The sequence below is a fragment of the Furipterus horrens genome, unplaced genomic scaffold (assembly GCF_987537825.1).
Source record: "Furipterus horrens unplaced genomic scaffold, mFurHor1.1.pri manual_scaffold_9, whole genome shotgun sequence".
Lineage (NCBI taxonomy): Eukaryota > Metazoa > Chordata > Mammalia > Chiroptera > Furipteridae > Furipterus > Furipterus horrens.
The window spans coordinates 84,987,458-85,011,960 of record NW_028327179.1 but is presented as its reverse complement, the minus strand read 5'-3'; the positions used below and the strand labels follow the sequence as shown (position 1 = coordinate 85,011,960).

General features: G+C 52.3%; 1 protein-coding gene and 1 long non-coding RNA gene across 7 annotated transcripts in view; one reads left to right on the top strand and one right to left on the bottom strand.

Annotated features, from left to right (window-relative positions):
- The window catches only part of LOC150002086 (uncharacterized), a 35,569-nt gene extending 23,813 nt beyond the window's left edge, over positions 1-11,756 (bottom strand). The window contains exon 1 of the long non-coding RNA XR_016513138.1: positions 11,585-11,756. This is a non-coding gene — a long non-coding RNA (uncharacterized LOC150002086). The remainder of the gene's footprint in view (positions 1-11,584) is intronic.
- Positions 7,237-23,290, top strand: IMPDH1 (inosine monophosphate dehydrogenase 1). Of its 6 annotated transcripts, none has more exons than XM_090287469.1 (16): positions 7,237-7,455; positions 11,572-11,670; positions 13,998-14,046; positions 15,982-16,083; positions 16,231-16,305; positions 16,614-16,820; positions 16,956-17,043; positions 17,815-18,014; positions 18,659-18,749; positions 18,975-19,070; positions 20,264-20,407; positions 20,523-20,667; positions 20,987-21,130; positions 21,280-21,363; positions 21,917-21,933; positions 22,531-23,290. In XM_090287469.1, the coding sequence occupies exons 1-16, from the start codon at positions 7,286-7,288 to the stop codon at positions 22,629-22,631; spliced, it is 1,812 nt and encodes a 603-aa protein (XP_090143595.1). In that variant the 5' UTR covers positions 7,237-7,285; the 3' UTR covers positions 22,632-23,290. The 6 variants fall into 6 exon arrangements, with proteins under 6 accessions (XP_090143595.1, XP_090143596.1, XP_090143594.1 ...); XM_090287470.1 differs by having other exon boundaries at positions 11,569-11,670; positions 16,231-16,290; XM_090287468.1 differs by having other exon boundaries at positions 11,569-11,670.
- The last annotated feature ends 1,213 nt before the right edge of the window (positions 23,291-24,503 follow it).

The window sequence follows — 24,503 nt, the reverse complement described above, 5'->3', positions numbered from 1 at the left end:
TTCTGGAAGCTCTTAAAGCCAATTTTTCTTGAAGCCATTGGGATGTGCTGTGGGAGATATGATTTTCATCTTTTGGAAAAGAATTTGTTGTCAAAACCCCACACTCAAATCACTTTCTCCCAGAAGAAAACAGCTCCATCTACAGGTCCCTCCAGAGCATGCCCGGCAATTCCATATGAAACCATTGGAAGAAGAAAAGCAACCCTTGCCAAAAGAAATTGAGACTCAGGTAAACCCCATGGTGTGGGCTGCTGAAAGGCTAGGATGGGCTAAACGAGCCTCTCTGTTAAAGTTGACCTCAAATCAGGGGTGAGGACTCCGAATAAGAGACAGTATCCCTTGCAAAAGGAGACCCTAGAAGGAATATGCCCAATAATTTAGAAATTTCAGGAATATGGACCCATTTGGCCCTGCTGCTTTCCATACAATACAAGATTTAAAGGCCATAAATGACATCATACAGAACGGTATACCCAGGGACAACTCCTGGTATTCAGTATTGGACTTAAAAGATGCCTTCTTTTGTATTCTGGTTGACCAAGACTCTCAAGTGTTGTTTGCTTTTGAATGCCAGGACTCAGAATCTTGGGTCAAGGCTCAGTACTGCTGGACAGTCTTACCATAAGGGTTCAAGAACTTCCCTATGATTTCTTGGGAGACCCCAAGCCAGGACTTAAAAGATCTAAAACTCGAAGGAGAAATTCTGTTACAATATGTGGATGCATTGTTTAACTAATAATATAGCTATCCCGAACCATTTGGCATCTTGTAGCTATAAGGTATCAGCACAGAAGACCCAGATTTGTCAATAAGCAGTAAGGCTTCTTGGGTTCCTGCTTGAACCTGGCAAAAGGAGTCTTAATGGACTTGCCAAATAAACTATATCACATTGTCCAGCGGTGGCATTTATGCACCCTACCAAGCATTGAGCCTGCTAGAGCAAAAAAGAAATCTGTGGCTCACTACTGGAAGAATGAACAGGTACCGAGCAATTCAAAACTCTAAGTTAAATCCTGCCTCTTTTCTCCCAGAGTCTGATTCGACTGTGCTGAAGAGAGAGTGAATGTGCATCTGGAAGGAAAGAGGACTATTAACCCCCAATAAAAAGGAAATTAAGCATGCAACAGAAAATTTAAATTATTGCTCTGGCTGGTGTGGCTCAGTGGATTGAGTGCTGGCCTGCAAACCAAAAGGTCGCAGGTTTGATTCCCAGTTAGGGCACAGGTCCCTAGTTGGGAGAGTGTGAGAGGCAACCAATCCATGTATCTCTTGCACATTTCTGTTTCTCTCCCTCTCGTTCTCCCTCCCTTCCCTTCTCTCTAAAAAAATAAATAAATAAAATCTTTAAAAAAATTTTTTAAGAAAATTTAAATTTTTAGAGGTTATTCAGGTACCTTCACAGGTGACAGGTATGCACTGCCTTAGGCATCAGAAAGAGGACACTGAAGCGGCCAAAGAAAACAATCTAGCCAATCGAGCAGCAAAAGAGGTGTTAAAAGAACATTTATTTTTTTATTTTATTTTTTATTTTTCCCCCACTAAAAAAAAATTTTGTTTGTTTTTCCATTACAGTTGTCTCACTTTTTTCCCCCTCTTGCTTTCCTGCATCCTGCCCCTCCCTTCCCCCACATTCAGTCCCCACTCAGTTGCCCATGTCCATGGGTCATTTATACATGTTTTTTGACTTGACCCTTCCCCATCTTACCCCCTTCTCTCCCTCCCCCCTCCCCCCTTGTTACTGTTAGTCTACTTCTTGTTTACATAGCTCTGGTTCAATTTTGCTCATTTGTTTGTGTTGTTCATTAGTTTCCTGTAATAAGTGACAGCATAAGGTATTTTTCTTTCGTTGCCTGGCTTATTTCGCTAAGCATAATTCTCTCTAGTTCCAAACATGTTGTTGCAAATGGTAGAAGTTCGTTCTTTCTTTCTGCTACATAGAACTCCATTGTGTAAATGTACCACAGTTTTTTGATCCACTCATCTACAGATGGGCATTTAGGTTGTTTCCAGCACTTGGCTATTGTAAATAGTGCTGCTATGAACATTGGAGTGCATCGGTTCTTTTAAGAACATTTATTTTTTAAAATCTAATCTTTATTGTATTTTTTTCCCATTCCAGTTTAGTCCCCTTATACACCCTTGCCCCTAGCAATCACCACACAGCTGTCCATGTCCATGGCTAAAGGAACATTTATAATCCCTTTGGTACCTGTTTTAGACTTGTCACAATTCAACCTGAATATCTGACTGCAGACTTAGAGAAAGCTAAGAGCTGGGGTTTTGAACCACATATACTAAACCATGGCTCATAGGTCCTGGAATTTCTAAAGCCATGTGTGCCAGAAGAACAATCTTAAGACAGATCCTCATTAGAAAAAAAGAAGGGAAACAATATCAAGGGCAGTGCCAGTCTGAGAACTAGCAAATAGACTTTATCCAGATGCTGAAGGTCCAAGGATGGAAAATATTTGTTAGTCTTTGTTGATACCTTTTCAAGATGGGTAGAGGCCTACCTTACTAGAATTGAGAAATCCTCAGAGGTAATGAAAGCATGACTGAAGGAAATAATTCCTAGCTTTGGTCTACCCGGCAGCATCCAGAGCAATAATGAACCTGCTTTTGTTTCAGAAATTACAGGAAAGGTTAGTAAATTTCTAGGAATCAAGTGAAGATGCTATAAGGCATGGAAACCTTAGACTTCTGGGAAGGTAGAGAAGATGAATCACACCTTGAAGAAAAATGTAGCCAGACTGTGTCAAGAAACTCATCTCCATTGGGATCAAGTTTTATCTATTGCCCTGTTCAGGAGAAGGGTGGCTCCTCGAAATGGGATTCAACTGAGTCTTTATGAAATTGTGTATGAGTGACCATTTCAGGCTATGACTGGGGTAGAATATATGTATGGAGATTAAGAAGTGAAGGTAAAGAACTATGTACAACATTTAAGTCAGAACTTAGCTGTGATTACGTAATTATCTTACTGTATTAGAGATCTCTCCCCCACAGGTTTGCTACATTCCCTTGAGCCTGGAGACAAGATGCTACTTAATACTTGGAAGACATACCCTGACTGGTGTGGCTCAGTGGGTTGGGTGTCACCCCACAAACTGAAAGGTTGTCTGTTCGATTCCTGGTTAGGGCACATGCCTGGGTTGCCAGTCGGGGGTGTGCAGGAGGCAACCAATCAGTGTTTCTCTCATGCATCAATGTTTCTCTCCTTTTCTTTCTCTCTCCTTTTCTTTCTCTCTCCTTTCCCCTCACTCTAAAAATAAATAAATAAAATCTTACCAAAAAAAAAAAATCTGAAGAGAGGATTCCCAGAAAGCCAACCAGAAGAAAAGTGGACTGGAACCTATGTCAAAGAAACTTTCATTTCATGTGAAACAAACTTTCATTTCATGTCTTGTAGGCATTTGAAGTCCCCTGAAAAGATAATTGGGGACCTATGGTAACTCTAAAGGACAGGGAAATGTATCTTAAAAACAAAACAAAACAAACAAAAAACAACACTCTAATGTAGCCCCAACTGGAAAATGTGCAACTTTTGTCAATTGTACTAAAAACTGTATCTTATGCCTTTAGTCACATCAAATTGTCTGCAGGATGGTTTCTAATATATGGAAGGACTGTTTATTCAACAGCAAAATGATTTTAAAATAATTTTATCTGCTTTTGTGTTGTTTTAGTTTGTATTTCTTTAATTAAACTAATCTTATAGAAACAATGAAATTAAAAACTAATAGGGAATGATAGGGGAGCTCAAGAGTTAAAGACTTCAGCTTTATTCATAGTTGATAGGCTTAAGTGATTAATGCACACAGAAAGCTGTTATTCCAGGAACTGGAATGCATGACCTACGTGCTTCCCGAGCCATTATGTTCCAGGGAGGGAACATCTGTGACGCAGATAAAAAATTGTTGATCAACAGATAAAGAAGTACCAGGAAAATTGCCTCGGACTGCAACTCTTCTCTGATTAACTTTTTTTCCAAGCCTTTTACATACCCTTTCTTCTCCTTATCAAAAGGTCAGCGGCCCTGGCTGGTGTGGCTCAGTGGATGGAGCTCTGACCTGTGAACCAGGTGGTCACCGGTTCAGTTTCCAGTTGTGGCACATGCCTGGGTTGCGGCATGTGCCTAAGTTGTGGCACAGGCCTAGGTTGCGGCGCATGCCTGGGTTGTGTGCCTGGTCCCGGCTGGGAAAGAGCAGGAAATATATTGATGTTTCTCTCTCTCTCTCTCTTTCTCCCTCCCTTCCTCTCTCTCTCTAAAAATAAATAGAGTTAAAAAAAATAAAAAGGTCAGCGAATTTTAGGGTACATAACCCACTTTCTTCTCAGATCACTGGCATCTGAATAAAGTGCCCATAAAGATTCAATCCTTGTCTCTACTTATTAATTCAGGTAGCAACAGGTATCACAAACAACAGCTTTCCAGTTTCCACATCACTGACATTTGGTACTGGATAACTCTTTGTTGCGAAGGGCTGTCCTGTGCACTGTAGGATATTTAGTGGCATTTTGGGCCTTTACCCAGTAGATGCCAGAAATATGCCTTCTCCCCCCTTAGACATGACAATAAAAAATGTCTCTAGACACGTCCAAATGTCCCCATGAGAATCACTGCTCTGGACATTATTACAGGTAAAGTCTTCGTAGGAAATGCCAAGGCCAGCCAGCCCTTGGGTTATCCCATCGAAATGTGATTCCTTTAATGAATAGCTCACTAGAAAATCTCATTTGTAGTCAACAAGCACAGGAGAAAAGACAGAGCCACTCTATAGTGTATACCAGGTCTTAATCAGGACTCAGGGTCATTCATTATGTGTCATTTATTTATCATATTCTCTCTCCTTCCAGGGCCTTTGATGTGGAGTCTGACTCATTTCTTCCTCAGAACAACTGGCTGTGTTTTGTGTGCTACCCATGAATCTGGGCTATCTGGAGGGGGGTCCTCCCAATCAGAGCTGTCCTCACATTGTCTTCTGAGAACTGGTTAGTCTCTTAGCCCCAGTGGGCTTTAAGGCCTATGACAGCATAGACAATGACTTTCTTGTTCACTATTGGACTCTCAGCATCTAGGTAGCATATGAGAGGTTCCCAATAAGGATTTGTTGAATAAATATGTAACAGAAATTATAATATATTGCATTAGCTGTGAGTCAAAAGTGCGGAATTTAGCTACAGTTTACTTAGTTTATAATAATAATTACTTCTGTTTATTAAGACCCTCCTACAAGCCAGGAACTTTATGTGATATCTTGCTAATGGTAAGGCAACCTTATGAGATAGATATTATTAATCCCATTTGAAAGATGAGGAAACTGAGGCTCAGAGAGAGTTCATGACTTAGATGATTATATAGTAAGAAGCCCAGATTTGGACCTAGGCTCACCTAATTGCCAGTCCTAGTCCTCTTTGATAGGTTCTAGACCTCTCTTGTTTAGTCAGAAACCTGTGTGTTGGTTTTTTTTGTGTATAGAATGAGTGGTTCATGACTAGGGACCAGAAAAATGACTATTATTGTGTACAACTTAGATCTTCCCACCTTTGCCTCTTTGAGAGATCTACAGGGACATGGAAATAATCTTGTTACACAAAACTGTCTTAGTCCATTTGGGCTGCTCTAACAAAAATACCACAGACTGGGTGACTTAAACAACATTGACTTCTTACCCTTCTGGAGGCTAGGATATCCACGATGAAGGCACTGGCAGACTCACTTTCCCATCTGAGCTCACTTCTTGGTTCATAGCCTTGTCCTTGCGTTACAGGAGGGGCAAGGGAGCTCTCTGGGGTCTCTTTTATAAGGGCACCCATCCCATTCATGAGGGCTCCATTCTCATGTCCTAAGCACCTCTCAAAGGTCCCTCCTCCAAAAAAGAACATGCTGGGAATTAGGTTTTAACATATGAATTGTGAAGGAACACAAACATACGGTTTATAGCAAAAACCTTGTCTAGAATGGCATTAACAGTGACAAGATTTCACATGGAGCTCAGAGTGAGAGAAACTGTTATAATTCAGAATCTGGGGAGTGGGTGTGTACATGTATAGGAAAATGTGTACCAGGCAGGATAAAATTTAAGATCTTACTATTCTATAAATTCAACTTCCTTTGTGAAATAGTTGCTGACCCATAACTCTGCCTTTTTGAAATGCACCCCCAATCATTCAGGTTTACCATTTGCTCCCTTAGACTGTCAGTTTTTTAAAAAGTATATGGTGTAAAAATTGTTAACTTTATTTTACCTACTGTCTTCTGGAAGACCAACGACTTAAATTTCCTTGCCATTTTTGCTAGCCGATCAATCACTAGTCAATAATAGCAATGATATACGTAATAGAAAAAGGTGTGCTTTCTAGTCAGTAGGTGAACAAGTTTGAGCACCTGGGCGCTCAGCACCACTCCCTGGTTGTGGGGTACTTCCAATGAGGGCAGGCAAGGCCCTTTCCGTAAGGAGTCTGCAGCCTTATCTTTTTTTCCCTTAGGTAGTGGCAGGTAAAAACTAAGGAAAATCTACTTCCCTCTTGTCTAAGGATGTCTATCTGTCTGTTTGCTTGTTTAAATATTTTATTTATTTTTAGAGAGAGAGGAAGGGACGGAGAGAGGGAAACATCGATGTACATACACAGAAACATCCACGGGAAGCCTCTCGTACACGCCCCCAACTCGGGACCAGGTAGCAACCCAGGCATGTGCCCCAACCGGGAATCACAACAGCGACCTTCCGCTTTGCGGGCCACGCCCGACCAACTGAGCCAGGGGTCCAGGGCTAAGGATGTCTGTTGAATCGCTCAAGAGGGCCGACGTAAAGGGAAGTGGGTGGTCCCGGCCTGTCTTGCCCTGACGAGGGAGGCCTGCGTCTACCCGGTAGGAGGCGCTCCAAAGTAGCAGGCTAACGTTTGCAACAGGCAGAGGGACCTGCACAAAACAAGAAAAAAATCCCGGCTTCTGGAGACACTTTGCGCTCCCTTCCTCGCCTGGTTTTCCTCAGAAGGGACCAGGAGGACCTGGAAGGCCCGGGAGGCAGGGAAGGGGCAGGGGTCGCCTCGCTGATTCCTAGATGGGAGAGACCGGCTGGGTCTGTGCAGCCTCGTGGGGGGGGGGGGGGGCCCGGGAGGAGCGCAGTGCGAGGGCGGAGTCCAGAGGACTCCGAATCTGCCGTCCCCCGAGCTGCCCCGCCCCCTGAGTGCAGGCCCCGCCCCGGAGGCGCGTTTACTCCCCAGCGGGGCTCGTGGAGCCTCGGGAGTAGAGGCGCCTGCCCATGCGAACCTTGGCCTCCGCATGGAGGGGCCGCTCGCTCTGCCCGCCGGGTCCGGGCCACTCCCGCCGCTGCTGCAGGGAGGCGGAGCTGCCGCTGTTCCGGAGCCTGGAACCCGGCAACACCCGGGACACGAGACAGCGGCGCAGCGGTGCAGCGCCCGCCTGCTGCAGGCCGGCTACGAGCCGGAGAGGTGACGCCCTGGGCAGAGCGCGCGGGGCGCGTCCGGGGCGGGCGCGGCGGCTCGGGAACCCGGTGGCGCTGCCGCGAGGGGAGGGTTAGACGCCACCACCCTTGCCCTCTTACCGGCTCTACCTCTAACTTCCTGAAACCGGGCTCAGATGCCGCGCACACTGCTTTGTTTGGGGCATGCAGGCGGGCACTGTTCAAAGAGTTCGGTGCTGCTTTGCACCGGGGAGCAAATCGGAAAAACGTTCTCTAAAATCCTAGCCCTGGATCAGACCTCGACTACACACCCGACGACACCTGGTCCAAGTGGCTTCAACTACATGGGTTCAAACAATGCTTGTTGGAGTCCCTGTCCAACTTTGCTTACTGCTCCTTAGCTGTTTCCTCCTAGAACTATCTTCAGAGCCTTCTTACTGGCAGGTGTAGGTGTCAGATGGATGGCCTCCTCAGAGCCGGGTGAGGACACTGTCCCCTCCTCATCATTCACTGAGGTCTGGTAAGACTGCCAGCGCAACTCACCTCAGGGTCTCTCGTAAGCTTCTGCACCCTCTCATCCCCTTAGTCTGCTGAGATCTGTAAGGGTCATTGGAGGAAGAGTGGGGGTGTTGAGCTGGGCGCGGGGGGTGGGGTTGTTGGGGGCTGGCTGAAAAGGAGACAGTGGGTAATCTCTGGATTGTATCACAGCTTGAAATGCAATCCCACTGTCCTTCCGGTCCAGAGGATTTGGACTTCTTTCTCTGCCCCATCTGTTGGTGCTCAGCAGCTTGGGGAGGTGACCTGGAAGCTGGGTTGGGGTGGGGGTGGGGGTGTCTGGTGGAATTAGCCCTGCAGCTCTGTCCAGAGGCGCACTTATTATGTAAGAACTTCTAATGGCTTAAAGGGGTGCTGGTGAAGCGTTGCCCCTCCTGCCCCTGTAGGCTGCATCTTTAGAATGATTCAGGTTTGGGCAATCCTATCCTTCCTACCCCCCTAGAAATCCAACTCCTGGGGCTTAGGGTCCAGGGCAATTTGGAGAGGCCCCAGGAGGTGAGGGAATGGGCTGGAGCACCTGGAGCTTGATGGAGGCAGTGCCTTGGCTAGAGCAGGAATTGCAGAAGTATCGTTTCAGAATTCAGAGCTGGCCTACAGAGGAGCATCCCTTCTCTGCACGCAGGGGCCATCCCCACCTTGCACCAGGCTCCAACTAGCCTGTGTAAAACGCGAGCCCCAGGCAGGCCGTGTAATGAGATTCAAAACCTGCTGGCTAGACCTCCATCTGCTGTCACTGGCTTAGAGCTGTGGGAAGAGGACAAGGTTCCATGAGAAGTCCTAGGTTTGAGGTCAGAATTATTGTTCTCTGGCTTGTACGTGGACAAGCCTTGTCTCCTGCTCCAGCTCAACAAGTTGTTATTGCCACCCCCTGCCAACCATCCCCACCCCTGCCACACACATAATTCCCTCAATCCTCCCCTTAAAAATGTTTTGAAATCTTGTCCATTCAAACAGCCCAGACCAGATAGACCTCCAGGATCCCTACATGGACCTTGGTGACCAGCTAGGATACCACTTCCCTGCTACCCCGAGGAAGGGGCTGGAAGGGGCTTAGGCTTGTTGTCCTGTCCTGTTGCCCTTACAGCTGCTAGGTGGGGATCCTCAGGGGACCAACAGCCCTTCCTTGGGCTGAGGAGGCCTGCTGGTTGCCTGGGTGTCTCCTCCCCACGGAGGAAGTGACTAGGGAAGATCAGGAAGAGGGGGGAGGAAAGGGGGGAAGGAGAGGGTGGGGTGGATTAACAGTCTCTGGAAAAGGACAGCCTAACCCAGGGCTGAGCCCAGCAGCTTAAGGTAATGAGGAACGCTTACATAGGTCAAAGCTGAAGGGTGTGTGGGGCAGCAGGAGAAGGGGAGTAGGGCTGTGAGGTCTGTTGTCACCAGGAAGGAGACCCTCCCCACAACTCAGCCTAGCAGCCTCCTCCCCTGGGTCTGACTTCTAGGCTTGGGCACATGTCACTAGAGATGGCAGAACCCAGCTACTGTCCTGGACTACAGCTCTTGTGGAACCCTGAATAGTACCCTAGCCATTTTTGACCCATGCTGTAGGGGACAGTGACCCAGATTAAGTTCCTTAGGCATCCAGGGAGACCACATGGACACAGCCTGTGCTATGCCTGCCATGCCTTTACCTAGAGTAACTCTGGCCAGGGTGCTTTCTCTGGCTGGTCTCACTACTCTGCCTACATGTGACCAGTAAGAGGTCCTAGTGCTGGTCCCCTCAGGATAACTCCCCTTCGCCATATGGCACATGCCCTCTACATGAGTCTATAAGAGCCAAGGAATCAGTGTTCCCCAGGCATCCATAGCAAGCTAGCCTCAGCAGAGAACCCCAGCAGGCCAACTGCCTTTCTGCCAATGCCAGAGAACCTTCAGAGGCTCCCCCAGGAGCCCTCCCTAGGGCTCCACTCACTGGTGGAGATGGTCTGTGCTGTTGCTGTTCCCCACAGTAAGAGGAAAGAGGATGCTGCGGAAATCTGTTAACTCCTCCAGCCCTCCCAGCCTCATGGGCCTCATCCCCCTAGCTCCGTGGGAAGCCTACCATTCCCTTTGCATGCAGATGGAACAGTCTGTGTTTTCCTGGCAGGGTCCTGGGGCGTCACTGAGGGAGGCTGGGCATCCCAGCGAGCCTCTCCCAGGGCCTGGCTGCCACCACACTACTGAGAGGTAAACAAACCCAGCCTCCCAGGGCTGGGGTGGGAGAGAGGGAGCACCACAGACAGCCACCTTGCCAGGGAGAGGTCTGTGTCCCTGCCCAGCCTTTCTCTCACCTCAGCAAGAAGTGAGCTGTGGGGACCACAGGAGGAGAAGGGAGGAACAGTAGAGTTTGTGTGGGGGATCTACTCTCTAGATTGGGTCAGAGAGTAGCATTAGCAGTTCTGGTCACTTAAGAGGGAAGGGTCGGCCCCCTGCCACCCCACCTCCTCCCATGTGAACCAGTTTGCCGTGTAATCTTCCTGTCCCCTTGTAGGAATCTGAGTCTTGCTCGGTCCATAGGACCACCAAACTTCTGCTTTGGCTACTTCTCAAAACTTCTCTAGCCTTTGTCCTAATTTGCATGCGTACTTACCTGCCTTAGGCCTGTGATCCTCCTTCTTTTCCCACCATACTAAACTCCCACACGAAAACAAATTTCTCCCTCTGGTATTCATACCACTTTCAGAGCTGGGGACAGGGATGTCAGACTGAAGAACTGGACAAAAGTCAGAGGCACCCTCCACCCCCTTGCTTTCTGAATTGTGGATTTTGCATCTGTAAAGTGGGGATACCTAATAATTGGCAAATTAATAGTTTGTAGAATGAGTGTGATCATTTATGAAAAATGCCTTGTAAACTGCAGAGGGCTTTGAAGGCCACCCTAAGGTCAGGCGAGTCATTGTTAAGAATGCCCTCCCTCTAGAAATGATGTTGGGCTCATGGGGCTACACTGCAGGGAGGGTGCAACCTCAAACTCCTGTGTGATGGGGAGCTGTTGGCCAACAGTTCCTCAGGGCTTCGGATTTCTAGTCTGAGTCTGGGCCTTAGTCTTGGGTAAGGGCACTTGTTAGAGGCACCCCAGGGGTGGGGAGTAGGACCAGGGGAGACTCAGACCCGTGGAAGCCAGGTGGACTTGGCTGGCCCAACCGGGGGTTGGGGGGTTGTGGGGGGAAGGAGCCTGGGGACGCGCTGCAGAGGCCTAGGAGGCGGGACCAGGAGCGCGGCGGGGGCGTGTCCCGCCCTGGTTCAGCCTCCTCCCCCACTTGACCCGCATCCCTTTTTTCACTCCTGGCCACTGTGCCACTGCAGGTGGCTCAGGGAGTGCATGTGCACGCGAGGGGGCAGCTGGGCCCGGCTCCGCGGGGCCCTTTGTGCGGCGCGGGCAGAGGCGGAGGACTCCCAGGGGAGGGACCGGAGAAGAGGGCGGTGCCCAGGGCCTGCCTGGCCGCTGCCGCTGCCGCAGCCCCCGCCCCCGGCCAGCCCGGCCCGCCCGGCCCGCCCGGTCCGCGGCCGCAGCGTGGCCCCAGCGTCAGCGGCAGCAGCCGCAGCCGCAGCAGCAGCAGCAGCGGGGCAGCCCGCGCGGACGTTTATGTCGGGTCGCGGTGTCTCCCAGCAGCATGGCGGATTACCTGATCAGCGGCGGCACCGGCTACGTGCCGGAGGATGGGCTCACCGCGCAGCAGCTCTTCGCCAACGCCGACGGTCTCACCTACAAGTAAGCGCGGGGGGCCTCGGCCCCACCTGGGCGCACGAACCAGCGCCGCGATCCCCGGACTCTGGCTCTGTACATGCACCGCTCCCCCTTCGGTGACAACTGCGTTCCCAGGCCGGATACAGGCCACTTGGGCGGGGAGGGGGACTGGGGAGGGCTGGGCGAGGGAAGGAAGACCGCCCGTGCGGAGAGCAGACGGACGTGGCACAGCGACAGCGCGGCCGTAGGTGCCCTGCCCCGTTTCTGGCTAGATCCGGGTCCGGCCTGGGCCCCTCCCCCTCTCATGGGCATCTTGGCTGCACGAAGGGGCTTGGGGCGTGTGGGAACACGCGATGTGGGAGTTACGGAGACTTTTACCAGACCTTGGCCCAGGACATCCTCTCACTCGCGGCGTCACTGGGAGGGCAGGTTGGGCCTGGAGCCCAGCTAAGACAGCTGCTTGGGTGCTGCCCCCAGGAGAGACCCAGCTAGACAGCTGGGATGGTTCCTTTTTTTCACTGTCCAGTGTTCTTTCTACTTGGCCCCTGCCGGTCCTCAGGTTGGCACTACTGCCCCCATGGGCATGCACGTATTCTGTGACTGCTGCCCCCAGGCCCACCCCACGTGGGAATTTGGAGATCAAGGCCAATCTATTTGCCTCTGGCTTAGTTTGCTTTTCCGTGGGCCCTAGGCCATGTGCCTAGGTTAGTGCAGGCCTGGCACTAGCTCTCCTCCAGGCTGCAGGACTGTGTTCATGCCAGGAAGGAGCATCAGAACCTAGGACTGGGGCAGAGTGGGGATGCTGGCCAGCCAAGAGCACTCCCTCCCTGTCTCCTGCCAGTCCCTGCCCTTGCCTGTAAGCACCCCTGCTGGACAGGCAGTTTCCCTAGACACCAAGGTACCGGCTCACTCCTGAGGAATGTCTTCCTGCCTGCCCATAGGTAGGGTGCAGGCCAGGTGAGGGGTGTATGTAATACCTAGAAAATGCCAAGGGGCTCAGACTCTTGGATTTCTTCTCTGGCCTCTAAGAGCCACACAGCTTCTTCCCTGTACAGAAAGAAGGGCTGCCATGAAGCAGAGGCAGTTAAGATTTTTTATTTCTTTGGCAGTCTTTGATGAGGAGGGAGAGAGTTATCTCTTTGATGTGTTTTTTTCACTGGAGTCTGCCAAGGAAACTCCCTGGGGAAATTTCTAGAAATTACTCTTGGCCTTGGGGCAGGTTAAAGACCCCACCCCTCCCATTCACCCTGTTGCTTTTCCTTCCTGTGCTGGGTGCCTGCTGCTCTGCTCAGTCAGGTTGGGAGTGTTCCTGAAGTGTGGGGCATTTGCTTTGGAGTGTGTCTGTCAAGGCCCTGTGGTTTCAGGTGTATTGAACCCATCCGAGCCCCAGGGCTGTGGCACTGTGCTTTGCCATACCTGTGCAGGCCTGTACTCCCCTTCTGGGTTTTGCTGTGACCATGGTCCACTCTGGTGCTGGTAGCTGCCATGCTTTGGCTGGGGCCCCAGAGTTCTGGTCCTAACAGTAAGGCCCCTTCCTCTCCTTTCCCGTCTCAGGCCATGTCTGTTGGACAAACACTTTTTGTTGCCTGCTCTGTCAGAACATGCCCTGCCCTAGTTCAGCCTGTGTGAACTGACCAGCCCTGACCAGCCCTGACGCTTGGCAGTGTGCAGCTTCTCCTGTGCTATGTGGTGTTCATATCATGCTGCACTTCTAAACTGTTCTCAGGTTCATTCCGTATTGACCGATCTCTCCCTATCAAGATTGAGAAGTTTTGCCCTGGCTGGTGGGGCTTAGTGGGTTGGGCATCATCCCACAAGCCAAAGGGTCACCAGTTCAATTCCCGGGACAGGGCACAGGTCTGCATTGCAGGCCAGGTCCCCCGGTTGGGGGCATGTGAGAGGCAACCAGTTGATCAGTATTTCTAACATTAATGTTTCTCTCCCTCTCATTTTCCCTCCCTTCCCCTCTCTTTAAAAATAAATTTAAAAAATAAAATCTTTTTTAAAAATTGAGAGGTTTTCAAGGGCAGGCACACTATCTGCCGTGTAACTTCTGTGTTCCTTGAGGAACTTAGCCCTGGAGGCAACGGACGTCTTGGGCAAACTGCCTTGGTAGTGCCCCAGGTCCATAGGCCTTCCGCTGCCTTTGGCTGTAGCTCTCTGAGCTGGAGTCAGCAAGATGCTAGTGGGGATTGGGGGGAGAACAAGGGTGCTTTGGCCCTAAATGGGCAATAGAGATCAGAGGGTCCTAGTCTCTGCCCAAATCTATGGTACCTCCCATGGTATGGTGGGCCCTGTCCCTTTCAGGTACCCCTTCTTACCCAGTAACACTAACGTTTCTCTCCTCATAGCGACTTCCTGATTCTCCCAGGATTCATAGACTTCATAGCTGATGAGGTGGTGAGTACCTCTTCTGCTGATCAGCAGGAGAGGGGCTGTGCATATGATGGAAGAGGCTGATTTCTTGCTCAGGGGTGGGGTGTGGGAGAGACTTTTCTTAGTAATGTGGTGGATGTGTACTTTATTGCTGCCAGAAAGGCTGGCACAGTGCAATAGGTTATGCTTAATGGGGAAGCTGTGGGAACTCAGGGGTATCCTGAGTGGTGGGCCTCGCCCAGGGCCAGCGGGTTCTCTGTCACTGACAGACAGCCAGGAGGTTCAGAAGGGCCTGGGAGGGGGTAGGTGTGCATGTGGCTGTGCATGTGGCTGCCGCCTTATCGTAGACTGGGCGGACTGGGTTTTGTCTGAAATGCTGACTAAGGACATGATGTTATAGAAGTCAGTAAAATTATGGAGGCTTTGAATAAGGTGGACAGACTTGTTTACAGATCCAGATACCCAAGAACTGCCAAGAGGGTTTGAAGAAGTTAGATTTTTGACAAATACAAGGAAACACAGTGCATGGTTTGCTGGAGGGGCTCAGCTATAAGCCAAGTGAATGAGCAATGTCCTTTATGTAATTAACATATGACAAACTCACAGAATCCAGGGGGTAGCGCTGATGGATGGAACTAATTTCACAGAAAAGTTATTCTATGATGAATTCATACACCCTGAAAAAGTCATTCCTCTTGTCACTGTTGTCACTACTTACTTAGACCTGATTCTCATGAAAGGCTAGAGGGCCTGAGTGTGCCTGAATCACTTATACATTGGAGAAGTGTAGGTCCAGCCTGTGTAGCCAGTGCTGACCCAAATAGATTTTTAAGAGGAACTTTGGGCTATTTTGGATATCTGCCTTATGACAGTAACCATGGAGCCTTCTTGGTTCAGCTGTTGAGTTTAATAAAGTTTACCAAGAACCCTAGCTTAGTGCCAGACCCTGGGCAGGGTGCTAGGAAGAGAGGATAGAAAAGATCCTTCCAGCCATTGAGGGTCTCCTGTCCTGTGGCCTCTTACAGGAAGGCTGTGGCTCTTCCATGGTGTGATGGGAGAGGAGAAGGAGTTTTCTAGACGGTGGGCCCAGGGTTCTGAACTGGGGTTTGTGCATGGGCTTCAGAGACTTGTGAATCTCCAAAACTTGTATACCAAAGTCTGTACCTGAGTGTTTTGGGGTCTAGGATCCATAGCTGTTAATCTATGATCTGGCCTTATCTACCATTCATAGGCAGATGCCTCCCAAATGTCTACTTGCAGCCCTGACCTTTCCTTGAACTGCACGCAGTTCCTTAGTCTCCTACTTTCCTGGATGCCTAGACTCCTCCTGCCTCCCTCTCCCAGTCATCATCAGCATTTCCTGAAAGGACCTGTCTCTCCTCTTCCTGAGACCACACCCCCTCCCTGCCTGCGGTGGTTACTCATCTCAGAATCTAATCTAAGCTCCTCCCTTTGGCTTTTAAGGCTACAATCCCTTGGCCTCATCTGCCTCTCACCTCATCAACCCATTGGCCCCTGCCTCTCTCCCTTCCCTCTACTCCTCTCACCTTTTTCTTTCTTAAATACACCTCAGGAAGACTTGGACTCAGAGACTGGTTTCACAAACAGCTCCCTCTGCCTGGAATGACAGTCCCTCGGACTTTGATTAGCTTCTCTACTTGTCATCTCCCAAAAAAGAGGCTTTCCCAACCACCATCTTCCTCTTCCAATGATCACTTCGCCTTCTTGCTTTTCTTTGGAGCCTTCATCCTGCCTGATATCATTCCGTGCATGTGTTTCATGCTTGTCTTCTACTGCCAAGCAGAATTTAAATTCTGGGATAGAAAGCAGGGGCCTCATCTGCTCTATTCACTGCCGTATTCCCAGGTGCATTCTGGTGCTGGGTACTTGTAGAAGCTTAGTAAATGTTTGCTGAATGAATGATAAAACTCTTCACATAGATTGTGCCTTCATCCTCAGGATCTGACTTCAGCTCTGACTCGGAAGATCACGCTGAAGACACCACTGATCTCCTCCCCTATGGACACTGTGACAGAGGCTGACATGGCCATTGCCATGGCTGTGAGTTGGGCACCTGGGTGGGGGCCCCAGGGTTGAGGGGACTGAATAGGGTGGATTGGTATCAGGAAAAATTAGAATCAGAGGTGGGGTTTGCAGACTGAGGAGGGGTGGGCCCCTGGCTCTGACCATGCTTCCCTTCCACCCCAGCTGATGGGCGGTATTGGTTTCATTCACCACAACTGCACTCCGGAGTTCCAGGCCAATGAGGTGCGGAAGGTCAAGGCAAGTGTCAGGCTTGTCCCCAGAAAGAAGACACCGCCTGGTGGTCCCCAACTCACAGACCCTCTCAGCACTCCCTTGTCAGCCCTGCAGGCTGGTACATTCCCTAGCTGATTGCTGTGGGGTCTTGTCTGCCCTTCTCCACAATGGGGGCACACAGCCCAGCCCTCATTTCCCATTTGTCCCCCACGTCATTGAGGGCCCTGGCTCCTCTGTGGCACAGCCAGGGCACCTTCTGCCCACCTGTGACCAGGCTGTATACCACCTCCAGCTTTCTTCCAGTCTTTTTCCTCCTTTGCCTCTACCCACAGAAATTTGAACAGGGCTTTATCACAGACCCTGTGGTGCTGAGTCCCTCCCATACTGTGGGCGACGTGCTGGAGGCCAAGATTCGGCATGGCTTCTCTGGCATCCCCATCACTGAGACAGGCACCATGGGCAGCAAGCTGGTGGGCATCGTCACCTCCCGAGACATTGACTTCCTTGCAGAGAAGGACCACACCACCCTCCTCAGTGAGGTACCTTTAGGGCAGGGAAAGCGTGGCTGGGACAGAGAGAGGAGCCCAAGGTGTTTGTGACCAGGGACCAGAGGGAGGTCTGCCTCCCTTCTCTCTCACCTGCCAACCTGCAGGCAAATGTTCCTGGCCCCACAGGTGATGACAGTGCGGAATGAGTTGGTGGTGGCTCCAGCAGGTGTGACATTGAAAGAGGCAAATGAGATCCTGCAGCGCAGTAAGAAAGGTACCAGGGAGTAGGCAGAAATCTCAGCTCCCCTCCCTAAGCCTGGGTCCCTGTACCCCAGCTCCCCCAGTTCCTTCACAGCCTTGCAGGTTGTCCCAGCAACCAGACTGGGCTCTGGAGAAGGTTTGAATCACCCCAGGCTGGAGTGTGATTCCTTTTCTTGACTTAGGAAATCCTGTCCCTTATTCAGCATCTTCACAGTATGGTTCCCTCCAAAAAATTGTCCCGTGAAATACTCATCACAAAAAAGGGCTATTGTAAGTCTGAAAAATGCTCTTTTCTATATTCTTCATCATTCTCTTATTAAAGGCTCTGAGAAGTCCTGCAGTTAAATTTATTTGACATTGGGGCTGTTGACATAATATTCATTAGGTCCCTCCCTGTGGGAGACCCTGGGACATGCCTCCCTGGCCCATACTGGATTGCTCTCTGGGAGGTGGTATTGTACAGGGCACATGTCCTCCCTGTAGGACAGCCTCATATTTGTGCCCTGGCTAGGTGTTTTGGACCTCTGTGGCCTGTGGCCCAGCAGGTCAAAGGCTGCCATTGCTCACGGGCTGCCCACCCCAGCCTGGCCAGGCCACAGGGCAGGAAGAGCTCCAGGAACCTACTTGGCTGCAAGGTTTCTTCGCTTCCTGTTCCTTGAGAAGAGGTCCAGGTTCCTAGGAACGCTTGTTGGGTGGGTGCTGTCACCTAGTGGCTGGTTTGGGTACTGAAGTGGCATCTCTGGCGCGGGCCACCCCTTCATCTCCCCTCTGCATTCCCCCTCAGGGAAGCTGCCCATTGTCAATGATCGCGACGAGCTAGTGGCCATCATTGCCCGCACCGACCTGAAGAAGAACCGGGACTACCCTCTAGCCTCTAAGGATTCCCACAAGCAGCTCCTGTGCGGGGCGGCTGTGGGCACTCGTGAGGATGACAAATACCGCCTGGACCTGCTCACCCAGGCAGGCACCGATGTCATCCTGCTGGTATGGTCACTGCCCTGGACCTGGAGGGGTTCAGCAGAGTAGAAGGCTTCGGTAGATCCAGGTTCGCCTCTGGTTAAGCCTGGAGTCAGAATTAGGAGTCAGTGGTACGCTCACAGCTCAGACCAACTGTGGAGACCTCCGAGGGCCTTCTGGGCTGCTCATTAGTTGACCCTAATGGTTATAGATCACATTCCTGGAGAACCTCGCACTTGCCAGGCCCTGCACTGAGACCTTTTGTCTCATTTAATCCTCCCAACAGCCCCTGAGGTACAATTAGCACACCCCTTGTCAGATGAAGAAACGGGAGGCTGAAGTGGTTAAGGACTTTTATTCGGTTAGCGAGTTAGTGGGAACAGGATAGGCCCCAGGGAACCTTCCTGTGCAGAAGTCCATCAGTGGGTGTGAAAGGGCTGGTCTGCTCTGCAACTGTACAGTAATGGTGCTTAACCTTTGGGGGACAGTGGGCTCTTTTGAGAATCAGCCGAGAGCTGTCAAGTGTCTTCCCACAGGAAAGATAAAAAGAGCATTCTCACAACACTTTTTATATGATTTCATGAGTTTATCTCTCAAGACACTCAAGAGCCCCCTCCCCCAGGGTGGACCCTCAGCCATCATAGTCTAAGCTGTCCTGTCCCCCCTCTCAGGACTCGTCCCAAGGAAACTCTGAGTATCAGATCGCCATGGTATACTATATCAAGCAGAAGTACCCCCACCTTCAGGTGATTGGGGGGAATGGTGAGTGTGGAGCCTTGCCCCCTCACTGTCTAACTTCCTGTCCTTCAGCATCCCAAGGTGATGGCATCACTTCCACAAGGGGGGCAGGGGGCTGAATGAATGGGCTTTGGTCACTATAGGTCAGGGAGGGGGGCTAGACTGGGGTCCCAGCGAGCCCCAGGGTAGGGCGGGGACATCCCATCCTCACACTGCTCTTCTTTCTCTGGCTGCCCCTCCCACCCCCAGTGGTGACAGCAGCTCAGGCTAAGAATCTGATTGACGCTGGTGTGGACGGGCTGCGTGTGGGCATGGGCTGCGGCTCCATCTGCATCACCCAAGAAGGTGGGTGTCAGTAGGAGAAGAGCGACTGCCACTTAGAATGCCCACTGGCAGTCCACAGGCCCTGGGGCTTCACTCTTGTCCTGTGGATGCATGCCGAGTGCTTGCTCTGCCAGGTCCCTTCCTGGCATGGAGTTCAGGGGTGACTGGGGCTTGGTTTCTCCCTGAGTGACCGACACATTTAGGAGGAGGCATGTATAAAATGAGGTTACTGTGTGCTTATCTGCTCCTCAGATTCTGGTCAAGGATGGCAGGACTACTTCTCTGAGGGGCTTGTTGGAAGCCTGCTCAGGGATTGGATTAGCTTTGTGACAGGCAGATACTTAAGACAGGGACACAGCATGTCCTTGAATGTCTAAGGATATATACCTTATCGCCATGTGCATAGCAAGGGAGGGTTCCACTCAGTCACAAAGCCCCTTTGCTGGAAAGATTCCCAGACTGACGAGGAGAGGGAGACCCTGACATGTGTCCCCATGTGGTTGAGGGGTGCTCCCTGGAGGCTTGGCCTGAGGGAATGGATCTGGCCCCTCCAGTGAAGGTCATTTCTCCAGAACACTGAGTGACCCATTTGGGCTTCTCTGCCCAAAACATCTCCATCTCCCTTTCTGGTCTTCAGAAAATACTAATTGAGTACCTGCTATGTGTCAGGCACTGTCTATACCTTGGGATGCAATAGGGAGAAAACAAAAGACCCTCTGGAGAAGGCCTCTTCCCTACTTTATCTGGCCTTGCATCCACCCCTAGACAAGTGCTGGTTCCTTAGAATTCCCACTTAAAACTCACACTTTAGGGCCCTGGACAATTAAACAAATGCAAGCCAAGATGAGCTAGAGGAGGACTGGAGTATCTAACCCTAGTAACAGGCTTTGCAAATGAAAGTCTTGAAGGGGAACTTGTGTACAGAGACAGGTGAGGCTGGGGACCACAGGCCTGAGTGCACCTGTGTGGGGTGGTGCAAAACTCTGCAGGCCAGGACAGACCCCTCCCACATCAGAATTCCCCATAACGTTGTCCTGAGTGGGGTGGTCTGGGTCCCTGGGATGGCGATCACCCAAATGTTACTTGCTGCTGCCTATCTTGTGCCTAAGAGATATCACGCAGCCCTATCCCTTTTCCCGAGTGGGGCACAAGGAGAAAGGGCCCCTGGCCTCTCTGTTGCTGTTGACATCTCTGTCTTGTTTCCTATCCCACAGTCATGGCCTGTGGCCGGCCTCAGGGCACTGCGGTATATAAGGTGGCCGAGTATGCCCGGCGCTTTGGGGTGCCGGTCATAGCTGATGGTGGCATCCAGACTGTAGGGCATGTGGTCAAGGCCCTAGCCCTTGGAGCATCCACAGGTGAGGGGTCTGTGGGGGATGGGGCAGGCCGTTGGGGGGACAGGGCAGAAAGCTGGAGGGGCAGTAGGAGGGCTGTGGGCTAGGGGCTCTGACCCCGGCCCTCCCACTACTGCAGTGATGATGGGCTCCCTGCTTGCTGCCACCACGGAGGCCCCCGGGGAGTACTTCTTCTCAGATGGGGTGAGACTCAAGAAGTACCGAGGCATGGGCTCCTTGGATGCCATGGAGAAGAGCAGCAGCAGCCAGAAACGATACTTCAGGTGTCCTGCCCCTGAGCCCTGGCCCCAGGCAGACCAGCCCACAACCTTTCAAGGGTCCATACATGCCCTTGACTTCCCAAGATGGTGCTAAATCTCCATATTATATCTCTGGAAACTGAGTCACAGGGTACAAGTAGCAGACCTGGGACCATACCTGGGCCTCCTGACTCGAAATCCATGCTTTTTTATGCTTTAGCCCAGGGGGTGGCTGCTTTGGGGGTCCTTCTGGGTGGTATCCCCTCTGTTGGTGCCCTTGAGAGGTGGGGTGGGGCCCCTGAGGCATGGGCTACCTGGCTCAGTCTCCCTGCTGTCCACGCAGTGAGGGGGATAAGGTGAAGATCGCACAGGGCGTCTCAGGCTCCGTCCAGGACAAAGGCTCCATTCAGAAGTTCGTGCCCTACCTCATAGCAGGGATCCAGCATGGCTGCCAGGATATCGGTGCCCGGAGCCTGTCTGTCCTACGGTGAGTGCTGTGACTAGGGGGGGGGTAGCAGCAGAGGGGGGGCACCTGGGAGGCTCCTGGCTCCCTCATCCCCACGTCCTTTCTTTCTCTCCCTCCCTCTCTCTCTTCTGCCCTTGGCGCCCTGATCTGCTCCATTGACCTGCCTGCAGGTCCATGATGTACTCAGGAGAGCTCAAGTTTGAGAAGAGGACCATGTCTGCTCAGATTGAGGGTGGCGTCCATGGCCTGCACTCGTAAGTGTGGTGGCCCCCTTGCCCCAGCTGGCTGGCAGTGGGTCGGGCAGGCGGGGCTGTGGTTCAGAGGCTGAGCTGAGGTTTCAGGGACCCTGTGGACCATCTGCATCAGAGATGGATGCTGCTGCAGGATGTTCTCATCACCGTCTCCTACAGGCCCCTGCCCACTCTTGAACCCTGTCCTTCAGCCCCTAGGCAGGCAGGCCCCTCCCTTCCCCTCAGGCCTCTCCCCTAAGCAGGGCACAGGAGATGTGGCTGAGAGCCCCTCCTGGGCTCCCTGCCCCTTGCTTGCTTAGAAGCTTGGTGGCTGCTAGCAGGAGCTGGCAGTGTTGGGCTCTTGCTGGTGGCGGCGCCAGGCATGCAGGTAGCAGCTGGGGGCATGAGCCCTCTGGTGGGGAGAAGGGCAGAGAGATGCCAGGGCTAGCGCTGGAGCGACCATGGGCGGGGGCAGTGCTAGCAGCAGGCATGTGGCCCCGCCTGGAAGAGAGGGCCTGTCCCCCCAGGCATACGCGGGCATCTAACCAGTGTCTCTTTCTGCCCCATCCTCCCGTAGATATACCTTTCTGCCGTGTAAGTAACTGCGCTGCCCGGGCCTAGAGTAGAGTAGAGCAGGGGCACTTTGGGTGGGACCTGGGCTGGGGCAGGGGGAGGGACACTACATTGGGGGTGGCACTGGGGTGTAATCAGGGGACATGGACCCTAGGACTAGCACCATGGTGGTGGCAGCCAGCAGTGGCCCCTCCTTCAGCAGATACATCCCCTTCTGGAGTACAGAGAGCTGTCCCTGACCTCAGCCCTGTCTTGGACTCGTGTTCAGGGGTAGGGTGGAGACTTGGGCAGCAGAGGTTCAGCTTGGTCTGAGCTTGCTCTGTGAGGGTGGGCCATGCCTTCCTGAGCTGTCTCTCCATCCCAGTCCTGAGGACAGTCCATGCAGCTGTGGCTGTGCCCAGAAGAGGCATGGTTGTCTCAGGACCTGGGGAGGACAGAGGCCCAGGACCTGCTCCCCCACTCTCCCCCCCCATGGCTGGGAGGCAGGGGCTTCTGTAGTTCACTGGCTCTTCTGTATCTGGGGGCCACCTGGCACCCCTGGGTCTGGGTAGGGGGATTTGGGATGGGAGCAGGGTCCACATGCCCACTTTCAGTTCCCCTCTTGCCTTGTCCCCACAGTTACGAGAAGCGGCTGTACTGAGGACGGTGGTGGAGGCCGAGGTGGTGGAGGGGGTGTGCCCCAGGGTCCCCCTTTAGGCACAGCCTCCCTCCATAACTGAGCAGCCCACAGATTTGCACTATGGGTTCCCCAGCTCCTGTCGAAGGAGAGAGGAGGGGAGGCCCTGAGGGTGTGCAGCCTCTCACTGGGTGTCCCCCGAAGAGTCAGGACTGCTCCTGGGGCCTGGCTAGCCCTGGGAGCCCCCCGGGTTCCCCCTTCTCCAGCCCCCCTGAGCCCACCAACCTGGGCTCTCAGGCCCTGTGCCTGCCTCAGGTCTTTCTCGCTGTAGCCTGCTCCGGCCTGGCTCCCTCCCTGGGGGCAGGTGGCCCCTCCTGGCTTCTGTAGGATACCTCCTTCCCTGCCCCTACCCCAGAAATGGTGCTCTCCTGGCCTGCCTCTGGCCCCTTCCTGGGCTGCCTCTGGCCCCTTCCTGGGCTGCTGCCCCCTCAGCCATGGGGCACTTCTGGGCTCCTGACCTAGGCGAGAGGGAGGTCTCTGCCCCCTTCCCCTGGCCCTAGGCTACCTGCTCCTCAGGCTGCTCCCCCTGTTCCTGGCCCTGGGAGGAGGCAGCCCATCATTCCTGACTCCCCACCATCCCCAGGTATACCATGCCTGCCCTCTCCTCTCAGCTGCAGTTGAAGGCTTTAACTTTGCACACTTTGGGTCACAGTTACATCATTGTACATGAAATAATCTGAATAAATCAAAAAGTCGCAACTCCTCTGCCATCCCATTTTTGTCCCTTGTCCACTGGGCAGCTGGCCCCCATCCTGGTGATGAGCCGGAACCCAGAGCCCCATCAGAGCTGGGCTGCGGAGGGTTATTGGGGGAGGGGGGTGCAGGCAGGCTCAGCCTCCCCAGGAAGGGGATGAGGGCATTTTGGTACTCCAGGGGGTACTGTGGCAGGTGGGCCAAGTGGCAGGAGGTCTCCCAGACGGGCAGTATTGCAGAGGGGGTCATCGAGGCTGTAGAAGACTAGCATCAGGGCCTCACATAATAGCTCCCTGAAAGCACTCATCGCAGCCTCGCAAGGCTGAATGGTCCAGCCCAGCACAGTGGAATTAAGAGCATGGCTGTGGCCCTGACCACCAGGCCTAGGGCCTTAGTCTCGTTAGCTGAGACTCACCTGTGGGCTTCCACTGTTCACATGCAGCTCAGTGCCCCAGGCTGTTGAGCCCCTCCTGGTGGGACAGCCCTAACCACATGGGCTGCTGAACATCCCTAGAGTTGAGGGTCCTGGGACTTTCACATTGTCTTCCTCTGCCTCTGTTGTCGTAGTTGGGCAGTGGTCACACAGCTGTCACCACTCGGGGCAGAAGCAAGGAAGAAGGCCTAGGATACTGTTGGGGATAAACAGAGAGTGCAGAAGGCCCTTGTTCATAGTGTGGAGGCAGAAACGTTCCCATGGCTGCAGGGAGGGGCTGCCTTGGCCCATGCTTGGCCTGCCATGTCAGTACCTGCTCTCCCCCGGGCCCTTCCTGCCAAAGCCACTGGGTCTGGGGCCAGCCTTTCACTGTGGCACTTCCCAGCTTTGTGGCATCATCGGGATGGGAAGGGAAGAGCTGGATGGCAGGGCTGTTGGGTGGGTTCAGAGCTGGCTCAAAAACTGCTCCAGGAGTTGTTGCAAAGTGACTGGGTCATTGAGTCCCTGGAGGCCTTGTGCCCTGGAGTCTGTGGCCTCTGTAAGCTCCTGGAGTCCAACATGACCCAGCTGCGTGGGAGACGGATGCCCAGAGCCAGAGACCAGGGGGCGGTGAAGATGACAGGGGGCTGAATAAAAATGAGGCCATATTTCATGGTTTGTCTTGTACATGGGTTTACGAAAACCGTACAGGAAGCAGCTTGGCCAACAACTGAGATGGAAAAGATCTGAGGGTTTTTAGAGAAATGCCATGTTCTCTGCATCAGGGGTGTGAGTGGGTCAAAGGGAGAG

What these genes read in the sequence shown, in the direction of transcription:
- IMPDH1 (XM_090287468.1), top strand. Translation starts at nt 7,286, where the DNA reads ATGGAGGGGCCGCTCGCTCTGCCCGCCGGGTCCGGGCCACTCCCGCCG. An exon ending in ACACCACCCTCCTCAGTGAG is followed by an intron (nt 16,821 to 16,955) that starts GTACCTTTAGGG and finishes CTGGCCCCACAG; the next exon opens with GTGATGACAGTGCGGAATGA. An exon ending in TCAGGTGATTGGGGGGAATG is followed by an intron (nt 18,750 to 18,974) that starts GTGAGTGTGGAG and finishes TCCCACCCCCAG; the next exon opens with TGGTGACAGCAGCTCAGGCT.